Here is a 14,950-nt window from a genome sequence, read left to right as displayed (position 1 = left end):
TTCATGTGATTTTCTATATATTACAAGATGTATTAATACAATAATGTGATGTTATTCTATGTATTAATATGTTTATTATCATCATTACTGCCATATCGACTATTATGTATTATTATATTAACATAATTTTTGATAATCTAGGAATACAAATATCTAAACATGGACAAAACAGAAGTCACACCAGACTCATAACTGTTAAAGCTTCCAAAACATTAGGGCTTCCTAAAAGAATAGTAAAAAGTTTTAATGATTTCAGATTTCTATTAAAAAATATCTCAAATGATTGTACTGCGTGTATTGGAGTACACCTCCTAGGTGTGGTTTCACTGCTATTGGATAGAAAATAAGGCTATAGAAAAATTACAGAAATTCTTTATTAAATTCCTGGTATTCAAGAATAACTTAGTATATGAGGATAAATCTTATACAGATTGGTGCAGACAATTTGGTCTAGTAATGCTCGAGGCTTGGCCAAATCTGCTGGATTTGGCCTAGCAAGTTCAACAGATTTCTCATAGGGAAAAGATTGTTGTTTGTTTGTTGTTGTTTGGTTTTTAGGAGCATTAGCAACTAAGGCCATATTGCTCCGGGATATGCGGTGGTCATTCCCTGACCTTTCCGCATCCTCCGTATTTGGTGGTGACGGGCTCGAACCCCGGTCTAATCAAGAAGCGTGTGCTATGCACTGCTGCTCCTTCCCAACTGGCTACGGAGGCACCTAGGGAAAAGAGATGCTTCAGAAGTCCTGAGTAATATTAACTGCAGTTGTCCAACATTCAGAAATCATAACACCTTTTTCATATCAGTAAACCTTCCATCTCGATCACTATTACTTTAATTGGTTTTCCTTAAAGTTAAATAAAAGTAATACAGATATATTTTGCAACAATAGCCAGTTAAAAAAAGCAGTATAAATTCCATTACGCTACTTAATAACCGGATCATCTAATATATTCCCAGATTATTATTTAATTTTCCTTACAACTGTTTTTCGCTTTATCCCTCCTCACTGAGTTAGTGTTTAGTGGTAATGGTATTGGTGGTGGGAATCAATATGCTAAGGGAGAAAAAAAAGAATAGTTAGTAATATGGCAATGAGCATCACTGACCCTTTGAACAGATAATACGTTGGTATCTGTTAATTAATTAAATATTGCATATCAGTGTTTTAAATTTTATGCTTTTATAGCTATTTTTAAAAGAAATATTAGCTTAATTGTAAATAAAGAATTTAAAACTTTAGATTTTAGTCAATACAGGGTTTTTAAAATTGACAATCAATATAATGCATTTTATATATAAAATTAATCTGTTTTTATTACAGTGATTAAAATTTAGTTAATATGTTTTATTCATGTGATATTGTTATAAAATTTTATTATGTGAACAAAAGTCAATATAGTAGAACATCAATTATCTGGAATAATTGATGTCAGACCTCTGCCGGATAGCCAAATTTTCCAGATAATTGAACTGGAAATTTTCCGGTAAGATTAAATCAATTTTTTACTCTTACCTTATGATTAAATTAAATAATTAAGATTAATTAAATTAAAAAAAATTATAAAACAATCTGGGAAAATAAACATCCATTCAGGCATTTTTATGATTTTTTTACAAAACAGGAAAATTAGAAAGATTTTTAAATGCTCTCAGTCTCATGAGTGCAGCACACAGATAGTTCAAAATGGTGGAAGTTACAGATATCAAGCAAAGAGTGGTGATTGAATTTCTTACCAAGGAAGAAGTAATGCCTATAAAAATCCAAATGCATCTCAAAAATGTTTATGGTGACAGTACTGTGGATGTGAGTACAGTTAGATGTTGGGTAAGACACTTTAAGAGTGGGGAAATTGACATTGTTGACAAGCCCCAAAGTGGCCAGCCAGTAATGTCAGTGACAACAAGAGCCAGATCGACACACTGATCAAAGAGGACCGCTGTATGACAATATGCGAATTGTGTGATGGAACTAGGCTACAACAAGGTTTGCACCTAGTGGGTCCCGAAAATGCTGATATTTTGTGTTTATTGTAAGAGATTTTCTCAAGACAAAGGTAACAGTTTTAAGAGTTCTTTGTCATCGATAAATTTCTCTTCCCGGCAACTTTTCTAAAAAGACCACTTTCTACGCCACCCTATTAGCAGTATTTGGTAAGTAAATCTAATTTTTATGTTACAAAATTGTTTAATTTTCGTACTTTAATTAATGAGGGCCGCATTTATACTTTTGGAGGCCTTAAGCACAACATCAGTATGAGGACCCAAAAGGTCAGTTCAAAACAGTACGATGTAAAACAGCTGGTTCAGACATTTATTTCGGTTAAAAAAATTATAGGTATTTTTGAATTTATTGAAAGTAAAAGTCGACATTTATATACAAATTCGTGGTAAATTAAAGTAAATTCGTAGTAAATTAAGTAAAGTACCTTAACCGAAACTGTAATTAGCAGTTGCGTAACTACCCTTTCATGGGCCCGGGTACATTGCACCCCCTGCACAACGATAGTTACGCAACTGGTAACTAGACTGTTTTTCATAAAGATGTTATTGAGTGCTTTAAAGCGAGGCCCCGTTTAGAGTGAGGACTTCAGCTTTCGCCTTACGGTAAATGTGGCTCTGTTGGTAATTCAAGATGATACAATCATCTAGGAATGACGAGCTATTCGTATGGTTAAAATAAAATTAATGATTCGGTCTTCTTTTTGAGAAACAATTTTTTAAATAAATCGAATTATATTTCAATCGCAAATCCGCATTCATCAGTGGCGAGATACTCCTCAACAGATCCAGAAAGATCAATTTGTAGTTTAAGGGAAGGTCCGAATAACAATTTAATTTCCTTATTAATAATAACGTCCTTCAGGAGAAAGGAACACCTACCTAGGTGTCAATGAACAGTTTGAAGAAACTAAACCTATAAAATTCCTCGTAATGTTATTTTAAATAAAAATAACTTCTAATTCATAATGAAATTTCTCCTAAGTTTATTATTACCTAGAAATCACTCATTTCTTTAAAAAAAATTATAATAGAATTTTTTAGATGTGAATATTTACCATTTATATTCTTATAAAATCAATAACTATGGAAAAAGGTTAGGAATTCAACATATTCGTATAATATCCTGTTTTAAAACAATTTTAATGGATTTTGAAATGAATTAAGTTTATTAGCAAGGAAAAGTAAAGAAATATTTCAATAATATTTAATAAAAAATGGGGATAAAATAATTATAAACAAGACTTCTTGCAAGTAAACATTGGTATTTGATGAAATGTTTTCATTATATAAATTTTAAAGAGTATATTTTAATTTTAATTTTATTAGATTAAACATGCTTTCTTTGCAGGATTCCTTTAACTGATTTGATTTAACTTCAACCTTTAAATGCCTTGCATCGGAGGAAGAAAATTTGAATCAGGTGCACAGAAACGAAGGAGAAAAATGTTGCAGGAAGCACTGATTTCAAGACAAAAAGGCGCTATTTTTGCCCGCAACAACAGAAGATATTGGATCCAAAAAAAAACACCATTGAAGCGTCACGATTTGAAGAACGCTTGAAAACAACTCCACTTACAAAACCACTAGTAATGACATTAGTTCCATCTACATTCTTAAGAGAAACTCAGTTTTAAAAATCAGAATCATGTGCACTTGACTGGAGTGATATTGGTATGTGGCCAGTTGACTATTATTCAGTACCTCTGAATAATAGTCAACTAATCTTTGTGATTGATAAGGGTCCAAACTGATTTTTCTCTGGATGAGAATAATAGGCACTTTTCTGTGTCATACTACACTCAGAAACTTTTAAATGGTGGATTAATTAGGAGACAGGCGGAATTACTTAACAAGTACAGGTCACTGTTGAAAAAAAGCCGTGAATTAGGGTTGAATTTGAGTCTGAAATTCTGCCCAGACACGATAGGAGGGAGTATATGATGAGAGCCCTGTCGATCAATTCGACCCTGGAAAGATTGTGCAAGGCTCACGGGGGAAAATTTTTTTCGCCTGGTCTGTACTTGTTAACAGGAGAGACTGCTTCTACAGGGATGGGATACACTTAAATAGAAAGGGTGCAGAATGTTTGCTGATGCCATCGAGGCAGTGTTAGGTGGGTCGGAAAACTGCTAGATTGCGGGGATACAAGGACTAATAGATTAACAGTAGCCACTGGCAGAGGTGAAAGTGATTCTTACACTGCTTCTATTGGAATGAGCCGCAGCCTGGAAAATAAGATGCAGGATATTTCAGAGACTGCTGGGAATCATTGGGGTACAAATAAACACATAGGTTGTGTTAGGGTAGTTAAGAAAAAGAACAGGTGCATGTATACTTGCGTGTATACCAATGCTAGGAGTTTAGTAAATAAATTTGATGAATTTGAGGTATTGCTAAAAACATCAAAGGCAGATATTGTGGGGATTTCAGAGACGTGGTGTCACAGAGATATAAGGAATGCAGAACTGGAATTTGGGGAGTACAATGTCTACAGAAAGAATAGACAGGATAGGGAGGAGGGGTTATACTATTAGTTAAGAAATACATAAAATCCAAGGAAGTGAAGCCAGTCTACATTGCTGGACAGTGCAGTGTCGAGTCAGTTTGGTGTGAGATAAGCATTAGGAGATCAAAATTGAGAGTAGGAGTGTGCTATAGGCCAAATGACTCTGATGAGTATAATAAGAAACTGTACAGGGAAATAGAGTGGGCCAGTAAATCAGAGAGTCTTATAATGGGGGATTTTAATTTCCCAGATATTGATTGGAATTTGGGGGCTGGTCACTCACACACTAGCAAGGCTTTTGTGGATTTATTGGATGATTGTTTTCTACATCAGCATGATTGGGAGGCAACTAGAGGGAGTAATACTCTTGATTTGATTATCAGTAGTGATTCTTCATGCATTAAGAATCTGCAAGTAAATGAACCACTAGGTGGCAGTGATCACAGTGTGCTGAAGTGGGATTTACTCAAAGAGGTAACTACCATTGGGGGTAAAGGGAAGGGTTATTGCTTTCATAAAGGCGACTACAATGGACTGAGACAGTATTTAAATTCTATACAGTGGGACCAACTGATGATGTTACCAACAGCAAATTCAAAATGGGAAGCATTCAAAGAACTTATCTTGGAAGCTACTAGGCTTTACATACCAACTAAGAAATATTGTTCAAGGTTTAGGCCTAAGTGGATGTCAGATGAACTAATGAGACATATGGCAGAGAAGAAAAATGAATGGGATACATACAAATTAACACATGACACAGAAGTATATGATAGATACAAGTTGATCTGTAACCAAGTTAGAAAGGAGGTTAGGCAGGCGAAGGCAGATTACGAGAAATCTTTGGCAAGGGATACAAAGAAAAACAGCAAAGAGTTCTTTACTTATGTAAACTCTAGAAGGAAGGGGATGAATCAGATTGGTCCACTTGATATTGATGGGTCAACTGTTGATGATCATGCTCAGGTAGCTAACAAACTGAATGAATATTTTGCATCAACATTCACACATGAGGAGTTATTCAGCGAGGGGAATGCCAGAGGTGTATTCAACTCTGGCAGTAAGCTAGATAATCTAACTTCTAGAGAATCTTGTAATAACTGAGAGTAAAGTGGAGGAGAAATTGTTGAAGATAAATACAAGAAAGACACCTGGGGTGGATGGGATCTATCCAGTTATATTAAAGGAGGCAGCAAAAGAAGTAAGCAAACCCTTAGCCATAATTATGAGAGCTTCCTTGGACTCAGGGGAAGTACCCATGGACTGGAGATGTGCAAATGTGACCCCAATTCACAAAGGAGGATCAAAGGGCGACACAAGTTGTTGTTGTTATTTGGTTTTTAGGAGCATTAGCAACTAAGGCCATATTGCTACGTGAATATGCGGTGGTCATTCCTGACCTTTCCGCATCCTCCGTATTTGGTGGTGAAGGGCTCGAACTCCGGTCTAATCAAGAAGCGTGTGCTACGCACTGCTGCTCCTTCCCACCTGGCTACGGAGGCGCCTGGCGACACAAGTAATTATAGACCTGTTAGTTTAACTTCTGTTCCCGGAAAATTAATGGAGGCACTGGTTAAAGAAGCACTGCAGGATCATCTAGACAAAACTTCAGTTATAGCTCTGACCCAGTATGGTTTTGTTAAGGGGAAGTCTTGCCTGACCAATTTTATTGGATACTATGATGCAGTCACAAAAGAACTGGATGCAGGGAATAACTTTGATATTATATACTTCGATCTTAGAAAGGGTTTTGATACTGTTGCACATGGAAGACTGCTGCACAAATTGGAGCAGTGTGGCATTGGAGGCAAATTGCTGCTATGGATAAAGGGGTGGTTGAGGGGGAGAAGACAGAGAGTGGTAATCAATGGACACTGCTCATCGTGGACTAATGTTATTAGTGGAGTTCCTCAGGGTTTAGTATTGGGTCCATTATTGTTTTCTGTATTTATAAATGATATTGATGATGGTATATCAAGCTTAATGTCCAAGTTTGCAGATGATACGAAGGTTGGCAGGGTTGTCAAGGACACTAATGACACTATGCTACTGCAACAGGATCTGGAAAGGTTGAGCAGATGGGCTGAGAGGTGGCAAATGAAGTTTAACATTGACAAATGTAAAGTACTACATATGGGAAACAGCAACCCCAGAGCAACGTATCAACTCCGTGGTACTACACTGACAGTGGTAGAGAACGAAAGGGACCTGGGGGTGGTTGTGCAGGCAGATATGAAGTTTTCTGAGCAGTGCAGACGGGCTGCAAGAGTAGCTCATGGTGTATTGTCGATGATATATAAGAATTTTTCTAGTAGGGATAAGGAGGTGATTATTCCCTTGTATAAGGCAATGGTCAGGCCACACCTAGAGTACTGTATACAGGTCTGGAGGCCTCATTTCAAGAAGGATGTAGAGATGCTGGAACGAGTACAGAGAAGGGCAACAAGATTACTGAATGGAACAAAGGGGTGCTCTTACGAAGAAAGGCTTAAGTTTTGCAAATTACAGTGTTTGGGGACTAGGCACCAGCGAGGTGATCTGATAGAGGTGTACAAAGCCTTGAATGGTTTGAGCATACTCAATGCTGATGGGATTTTTCCTCTTGCTCAGAATAATCACCTGAGAGGGCATAAATTCAAATCGAGAAAAGATAGATGTAGGATAGACGTAAAGAAATTTGCCTTTAGCCAGCGGGTGGTTGGTTGGTGGAATAGACTTCCATCCCTTGTCGTGGAAGTTGATAGCCTAAATAAGTTTAAGGCTCAGCTGGACAGGTATTTCGAACGAACAGAGGGGTGAAGTGGAAGTGGTTATTTTTTAGAGCAGTTTTATTTATTTATTTATTTTATTTTATTTTTTTTTGGCTGATGGTGCATAAGCTTGCTTTCTTGCATCAAATGCCTCTACTAATGCTAATCGACCGTCATTGGCTGGTTTATTCTAAAAATCTTGTTTTTTGCTTCTGTTACAAGTTGTTTTCTGATTCAAAAAACAAATTTTCAAGTATTGGATTTAAAGACTGGAAGAACCTTTCTACACTGATAAGAGAACATGAATTTTCAACAAAACACATAGAATCACAAAGGAAATGGATTGAGTTTGAAAATCATTTAAACAAAAATCAAACACTTGATAAGGAATTGCAAAAATCGATCGCAAAAGAAAAATTACATTGGCACGGTGTACTAGAACATATTTTAGCTATCGTACAGTTTCTGGCACAGAAAAACATGGCTTTCCGTGGTAGCGAGAAAAAGCTGCATGCTCGTAACAACAGGAATTTTTTGGGACTGGTGGAATTAGTTGCGAAGTTTGATCCTGTTTTAGGTGAACACATTCGGAAAATCAGCAATTCTGAAATTCAGGATCATTACTTAGGTAAAAGAATGCAAAATGAATTTATTCATCTAATTAGCAAGAATGTCTTAGAAAAAATAACAGCTAGTATAAATAAATCAAAATATTACGACGTGATTTTAGACTGCACTCCGGATGTTAGCCATCAAGAGCAGATGACTGTAGTAATAGGTTTTGTTGAAATAATTGGGAAATCTGTAGAAATCTTTAAACGATTTGTAGGATTTTTACCTGTTAATGAGACAACGGGATCAAACAGAAGTTTTCTTGGAAAAGTTGAAAAAACTAGGTTTACCAATTTCCGATTGTCACGGTCAAGCTTATGATAATGGTTCTAATATGAAAGATTGTAACAAAGGGGTACAAGCAAGAGTAAGAAAAATCAATCGGACGGCATTTTATGTTTCTTGTGGATGTCACAATTTGAATTTGATTTTATGTAACATGGCTGGGTCATCAAATTCTGCGAAGTCATTATTTAGTGTTATACAACAAATCTATGTATTATTTTCCGCATCTACACAAAGATGGAATCTTTTAAAGGTACATGTAAAACCATCTTACAATCAAGGAACTATCGGAAACAAGATGGGAATGCAGGGTTGAAAGTGTCAAAGCTCTTAGATTCCAAATAGGTGACATTTATGATGCACTAATTGATGTTTCTGAAACAACCGCCGATTTAAAATGCTGAACAGAAGCTCTTTCCCTGGCAAGAGAACTTAAAAGTTTTAAATTTCTCGTGATGCTATGCATTTGGTATGATATTCTAACTCAGTGAATCTTGTGAGCAAAGTTTTTCAAGGGGAGCACGTGCAATTAGAGACAGTGTTGGTACTTTTGGAAAGGACAAAGAATTTTTTAATATGTTATAAGGAAAATGGGTTTCAAACTTCACGGAGAATAGCTAAACAATTAGCTAATGAATTAGAAATGTCTCCTGAAGAAGCTGTTTTCCCTTCTGCCGAGTCAGTCCGATGTAGACGTATCAAAAAGCAATTCTCTTTTGAGGCAGAAGATGAAATAATCTGTGATCCCAAAAAACGGTTTCAGGTAGAATTCTTTAATGTATTGTTAGATCAAGCAAATAATGTCAATTATGGAACGATTTCAAGAGCTGGAACGAGTACAGAGAAGGGCAACAATATTAGTGAATGGAACAAAGGGAAAAGTTGAAAAAACTTTTCCCAAAACTTAAGCCTTTCTTATGAAGAAAGGCTTAAGTTTTGCAAATTACAGTGTCTAGAGACTAGGCACCGGCGAGGCGATCTGATAGAGGTGTATAAAGCCTTGAATGGTTTGAGCATGCTCAATGCTTATGGGATTCTGCTTCTTGCTCAGAATAATCACCTGAGAGGGCATAAATTCAAATTGAGGAAAGACAGATGTAGGATAGATGTGCAGAAGTTTGCCTTTAGCCAGCGGGTAGTTGGTTGGTGGAACAGACTTCTGTCCCTTGTTGTGGAAGTTGATAGCCTAAATAAATTTAAGGCTCAGCTGGACAGGTATTTTGAACGAACGGAGGGGTGAAATGGAAGTGGTTTTTTTTTTTTTTTTTGGCTGATGCCGCATAAGCTTGCTTTCTTGCATCATAATCCTCTACTAATGCTAATTTTAAAGAATCATTTGGATCTTTATTTGATATTCATAGTTTAAAAGTTTTAAGCGACAAAGAACTGCTAAAGTTTTGTAATCATTTGCAATTTTTCTATCTGATCCAGAAAACGGAGCTGAGAGTGACTTGGATGGCCAAAATCTTCTTACTGAGGAGCTTAGGACCCTGTCAAATGTTTTAACTTCACAATTATCACCTTTAGAGGTACTGAAATACATACATAACAATAGATTGAATGAGGTATTGCCAAATACCTCTATCGCTCTATGAATTATATTGACCATTCCTATGACAGTAGCTTCTGGTGAGCGTAGTTTTTCTAAGTTAAATTTAATAAAATCAGTTCTGAGGTCTACAATGGCTCAAGAAAGATTGGTAGACCTATCAGTCATTTCAATTGAAAGTGAAATTTGTCAATCTTTAGACTATAATAAAATAATAGCAGAATTTGCAAACAAAAAAGCAAAAGCTTTATACAGGGTGATTCACTACCAGTGCGACAAACTTGCAGGAGGTGTAGGGAGCACAAAGACGAATCGGAATCACATAGCATTGCAGGGTCCGAAATGCCTTGGTCATGCGGTAAAGGACGTTGAATGGGAGGTCGCGTGAACAGCGATCCCGGTGGAAGTCAGCATTTGCGAACCGTTTCTGTTGAAGAAACCAAGTAGCAAAAGTCCACCGGAGTGGATAATCCGCAGGCTCCAATGATTGGACGCGTTGTAGATGGTATGAACTTATTTGGTTTGTTGACAGTATCCTCCATAGTGGATTGGGAAATACCCAATCATTGGACTATCGCTCGAGTACTCGTACTCGGATTGCCTTTTGCAAGACGTAGGACATTCTCCTCACTGTCTGGCATCCTCGTCGTTCGCTCTCGATTCATGGTACCTACCATGAAACAACCAGTCTCACGTAACCTTCTGTGCACATGTGCGAAAATCGTATGATGTGGAGCACGCCTGTGCGTGAAATGTTCCTGGTACAAGTGCAGAGCGGCGCGCCCGTTACAGTCCGCAGCTCCATACGCGAGGTGCATGTCGGCCAGTTCAACGTTTGAATACTCATCCATCCTACTGCCTCGGGAACAGGTTCACAAATGCTGACTTCCAGCGGGATCGCTGTTCACGCGACCTCCCGTTCAACATTCTCTACCGCATGAAGAAGGCATTTCGAACCCTGCAATGCTATGTGATTCCGATTCGTCTTTGTGTACCCTACACCTCCTGCAAGTTTGTCGCACTGGTAGTGAATCACCCTGTATTTAAAATTAACTATATTGACATTTCCATTATAGAATTGTTTTTTATAAAACTTTTCAATAAATTTTTAATAAATTCAATCCTAACTATATTATTTATTTTATACAATAAGTGAAAATATAAAAAATGCTACAACTCATAGATCTCATAGAAAAATATTTTGTCTAGGGCCCAAAAATAACTATTGCCAAAACTGTAAGGCCGGCCCTGCCCTCTCATAGTCCAATCTTGTACCTTCCGACTATCACCTCTTCAGCCTGCTGAAGGATGCACTCCATGGAACACATTTTGATTTTGCGAACAATGACCAGCTCAAGAACAGTGTTTGCAAAGCCCTGTGGAACAAGAGTAAGGACTTTTACAGGATTGGAATAGTATCCGACTAGAGATGGCAGAAGTGCATAGAAAATGATGGCGACTTGTGGAAAAATAAGTGTTTATTAATGACTGAGAATTAATTGATGTAACTGAGTTGTAGGAATTAAATTTTCTGAGAAAAAAAACAGGAGGCATTGCTTTTGTACCGTTCCTCATATACACAATTCTCTCCAAATCTTTTATATATTTAAATATTGTGTATATTTAAATATTTGGACAACATTATATTAATGTCATAATCATTAGCACATGTAAGGCCTTACATGTGGTAATGTAATTGTGTAGGTTGGTGTGTAATTTAATTTAAAATAAAGGGTGGGGCAGTGATGTGTAACACGAAGTCTCTCCTGGTCAAATGTCAACATCACCTTCACATTAGTGTGGCCTGTTTAACAGTGTTGAATCCGGGGGGAGGGGGGGGGGTGTGACTGGGGCGAGTTTGACCCTCGGTGGAATAAAATCCCCCCAGCAAAAAATAATTTTTATTTTAATATTTGTTCCAAGACCTTGGATGTTGATATTTTCACCACATTTTCATTTAATTTTAATTGAAATTTTCTTCTTACTGCTCTCTTTAGGGCTTTTTCATCAGTTTGCAAAATGTTGTAATTATAAAACAAGAATTTAATAAATTTATCTCAAATAAACACAACACAAAAAATCACATCAACTAAAGCAGTGTTTCCCAAAGTGTGATACTCATACCACCAGTGGTACATGGAAGGTTTTAGGTGGTATGTGGCAAAAATAAATCCCTAAAATTCAAAAGACATGAAATTTTCAAAATAATTAAATGGGCAGTATTTCTGGCTGTAAATATGTGTAACTAAAAGCCACTATTTCAAGTGTTAGCATTTTCATTTTATGGTTTTCAGATTCCCTTTATTTTCACACAAAAACCATCTCTTGATAGCTTTTTTTTTTTTTTTTTTTTTTTTGATTTGGTAGTTGTTGGCGCATCGGCTTCTGTGGCCATATTGCACCTCCCAAGGTTTTTGCTGTACTTTGATCCAAGCCCGAGGCGGGAATCGTACCCGCGACCTTTGGGTTGCCGAGCAGGTACTTTACCCACTCGGCTAGCCCGGTCGGCCTCTTGATAGCATTTCATAAAAATGGTCTATTTGTGACTAATTGATACTCCTGCAAGAGCAGGAATATCAATTATGATTCACAAACCACTTAAAGATAAAATAAATAATTACATCTATTGGAGTGAAAGAATTATACAAATATGTCTAAAAATAGAAAGAGGTTATCTAACAAGAATAGCCTTATATGCACCGGAAGAAGGTAGAGGAGGAGAAAGCAAATAATAATGATATGCTGCTCCTAATGGGAGACATGAATGCTAGAGTAGGAAATATAAAAATCCAAAATCACATAGGTAACTTTGGGGAACCAAACAAAAATAGAAATGGCCAAAGATTAATTGATTTCTCAATCTATAATAATTTAAAAATAATGAACACAATATTTTAACAAAGATGAACACAAATAATGTCCACAAGAGGAACCAAATCTATTAAGATTACAAGAGGAACTGTGACTACCTTGAGGCTTCCTCCATCATGGCTGAGGCATAAAAAGGAGCTACTGCACAAAGAACTTAGAACTGGGCTCCCTAAATGTTCCAAAAATATCGAAGAGATAGATAAGAAATTGATAATAATCAACAAGAAATGGATAAGAAATTGACAAAGTATCATGTAGAAGATAATTGGAGCCACCTTTGCAAAATTCTGGAGGAATCAGCAGAGACTGCCATTGTTTTTTCACACTGTGTGTGAAAAAACAATGGCAGAGAAAACGGGATTGCGACAGTGGGATGGGGAAATCAGCACATTCAGAAGAGATGGAATGCATACAAGAAATGGATAACCACAAAAAAACTAGAAAATTAAGTGGAATATAAATGTAAAAGAGCCATAGCCAAAAGAGAGACAAGGAAAAGACAGAGATCAATGAAACAATTTTGTTACCAACTTAGAAAAAGACATCAATAAGCCACATACTAGAATATATAAAGCAACAAGACAAATAAACAATAACTTCAAGGAAACAGTTATAATTAACACAATTCCATTAGAAGATTGGCCCAATTATTATAGAAACCTATGGACCACAGTTGACCCTGCCCTTTCTAAAACAACATCAAACAATAATATAATAGAAGCATTCACTAATGAAGAATTAGAAATAGTGCTTAAAAATAGTAAAAACCAAAAATGTCCAAGTTACGATTGAATTAACAGAGCTCATAAAATATTCAAGAAAAAAATTTCAGAATTAAACAATACTTGAACTGATGAATTCGATTTTTGCGGGCCACCCGTCAACAGATAGCTGGCAAAATGCTTTTGTAGTGCTAATCTTTAAAAAAGGCAGCATAAATGATTGCAATAACTACAGAGGAATCAGTCTTCTAAATATGGAATATAAAGTATAATCAAGCCTTTTAAAACTGAAACTTAGCAAATATTATGAAAACATTCTTGGAGAAGAACAGTTTGAACTCTCTTACAACAAGATCAGGAGGATCATGTGTGGACGCTTCACACTCAAGCTCCTGATAGAGAAAAGAAGAGAGTTTAACTTGGAAACCCATCTCCCATTCATAGATTATAAAAAAGCCTTCAACAAGGTGAACCAAACAAAACTATCTGGAATCTTAAAAGATGATAATATACCAAACCAGTTGATCGAGGCCGTCTTCAACGTCTATAAAAATAATAGAATAAAAATTTAGATTGAATCACAAACAACTGAATCAAAGACAATAAATACAGGAGCACGACAGGGATGTGAACTGTCCCCACTTCTATTTGACATATACATATATATATATAAATAATTTTATAAGAGAATGGAGGAAAATCTTCAAGACAGCTACTGATCAAGTGCATCTTAAATATCTATAAAAATAATAGAATAAAAATTAAGACTAAATCACAAACAACTGAATCCATAACAATAAATACAGGAGTATTTATTGACATTTATCTATAAAAATCTATATCTATAATAGAATCACAAACAATTGAATCCAAGACAATAAATACGGAGTATATTGACTGAAATATGAACTGTCCCCACTTCTATTTAACATATATATAAATCATATTACAGTAGAACGTCAGTTATCCAGAACAAATTTAAAAAAAGGCTGATCTTTCTTATTTTTATTTATTTTTTTATTAATAATAGTAGTGCAGTAAGCGTAGTGATCACGTTTGCAAACTGAATTGAGATTCTAATAAGCAAAAGATCGAGTTTACTACCTGTTTATAATAGATTGTACAAACCAAAAAGTCCAATAAACCGAAAACTGCAAATTGTTTTTATTATTTTACAGTTGTGACCTCTAGAATTCTATGCGACCTTCAGAAATGTGCTTTAGAAAAATATCACAGAGACGACTGGGTTTTCTCAGAAACCATGAGTGAATTTCAGATTAGTTTAGTTCCATATTCGGTAAGAGTAATATTGGCCAGAAACTGTGCGATTCGTTATTTTTCTCAGTTTTTTTACGGTAAAATGTGAATGAAAAGAAAACGCGCAGCTTTAATATTGCAACGTAAAACGGAAATTAATACTATTAGAAAAGGTGAAATTTTAGAAAATCTCTCTCCAAAGAGTTTAATGTGGAAACTTCAACAATTTACGATATCAAGAAAATTCCAGTGCTATAACAGAATTTGTGTCGATTATGGACACAAAGGTCTAGCAGGAAAAACACGATGTTGAAACCTGAAAATGCCACTTTAGAGAGTGCATTTTATTGGTAGTTTCTTCTGAAGCAAAGTTTAGGTGAGCCAGTGTCTGGCT

The 14,950-nt window shown here is 36.0% G+C and overlaps 1 protein-coding gene across 1 annotated transcript in view; it reads right to left on the bottom strand.

The window, feature by feature from the left end:
• Positions 1 to 221: 221 nt before the first annotated feature.
• LOC150081130 (focal adhesion kinase 1-like) overlaps positions 222 to 14,950 on the bottom strand; it is a 1,307,299-nt gene continuing 1,292,570 nt past the window's right edge. Inside the window, exon 30 of the mRNA XM_090380936.1 lies at positions 222 to 1,057. Coding sequence (XP_090237062.1) covers positions 1,015 to 1,057 — 43 coding nt within the window. The 3' untranslated portion in view covers positions 222 to 1,014. The remainder of the gene's footprint in view (positions 1,058 to 14,950) is intronic.

Source organism: Mastigoproctus giganteus, chromosome 9, assembly GCF_048544385.1.
Source record: "Mastigoproctus giganteus isolate SK-2022 chromosome 9, ASM4854438v1, whole genome shotgun sequence".
In the NCBI taxonomy this organism is placed as follows: Eukaryota; Metazoa; Arthropoda; class Arachnida; order Uropygi; family Thelyphonidae; genus Mastigoproctus; species Mastigoproctus giganteus.
This window is presented reverse-complemented; position numbering and strand designations above follow the sequence as displayed.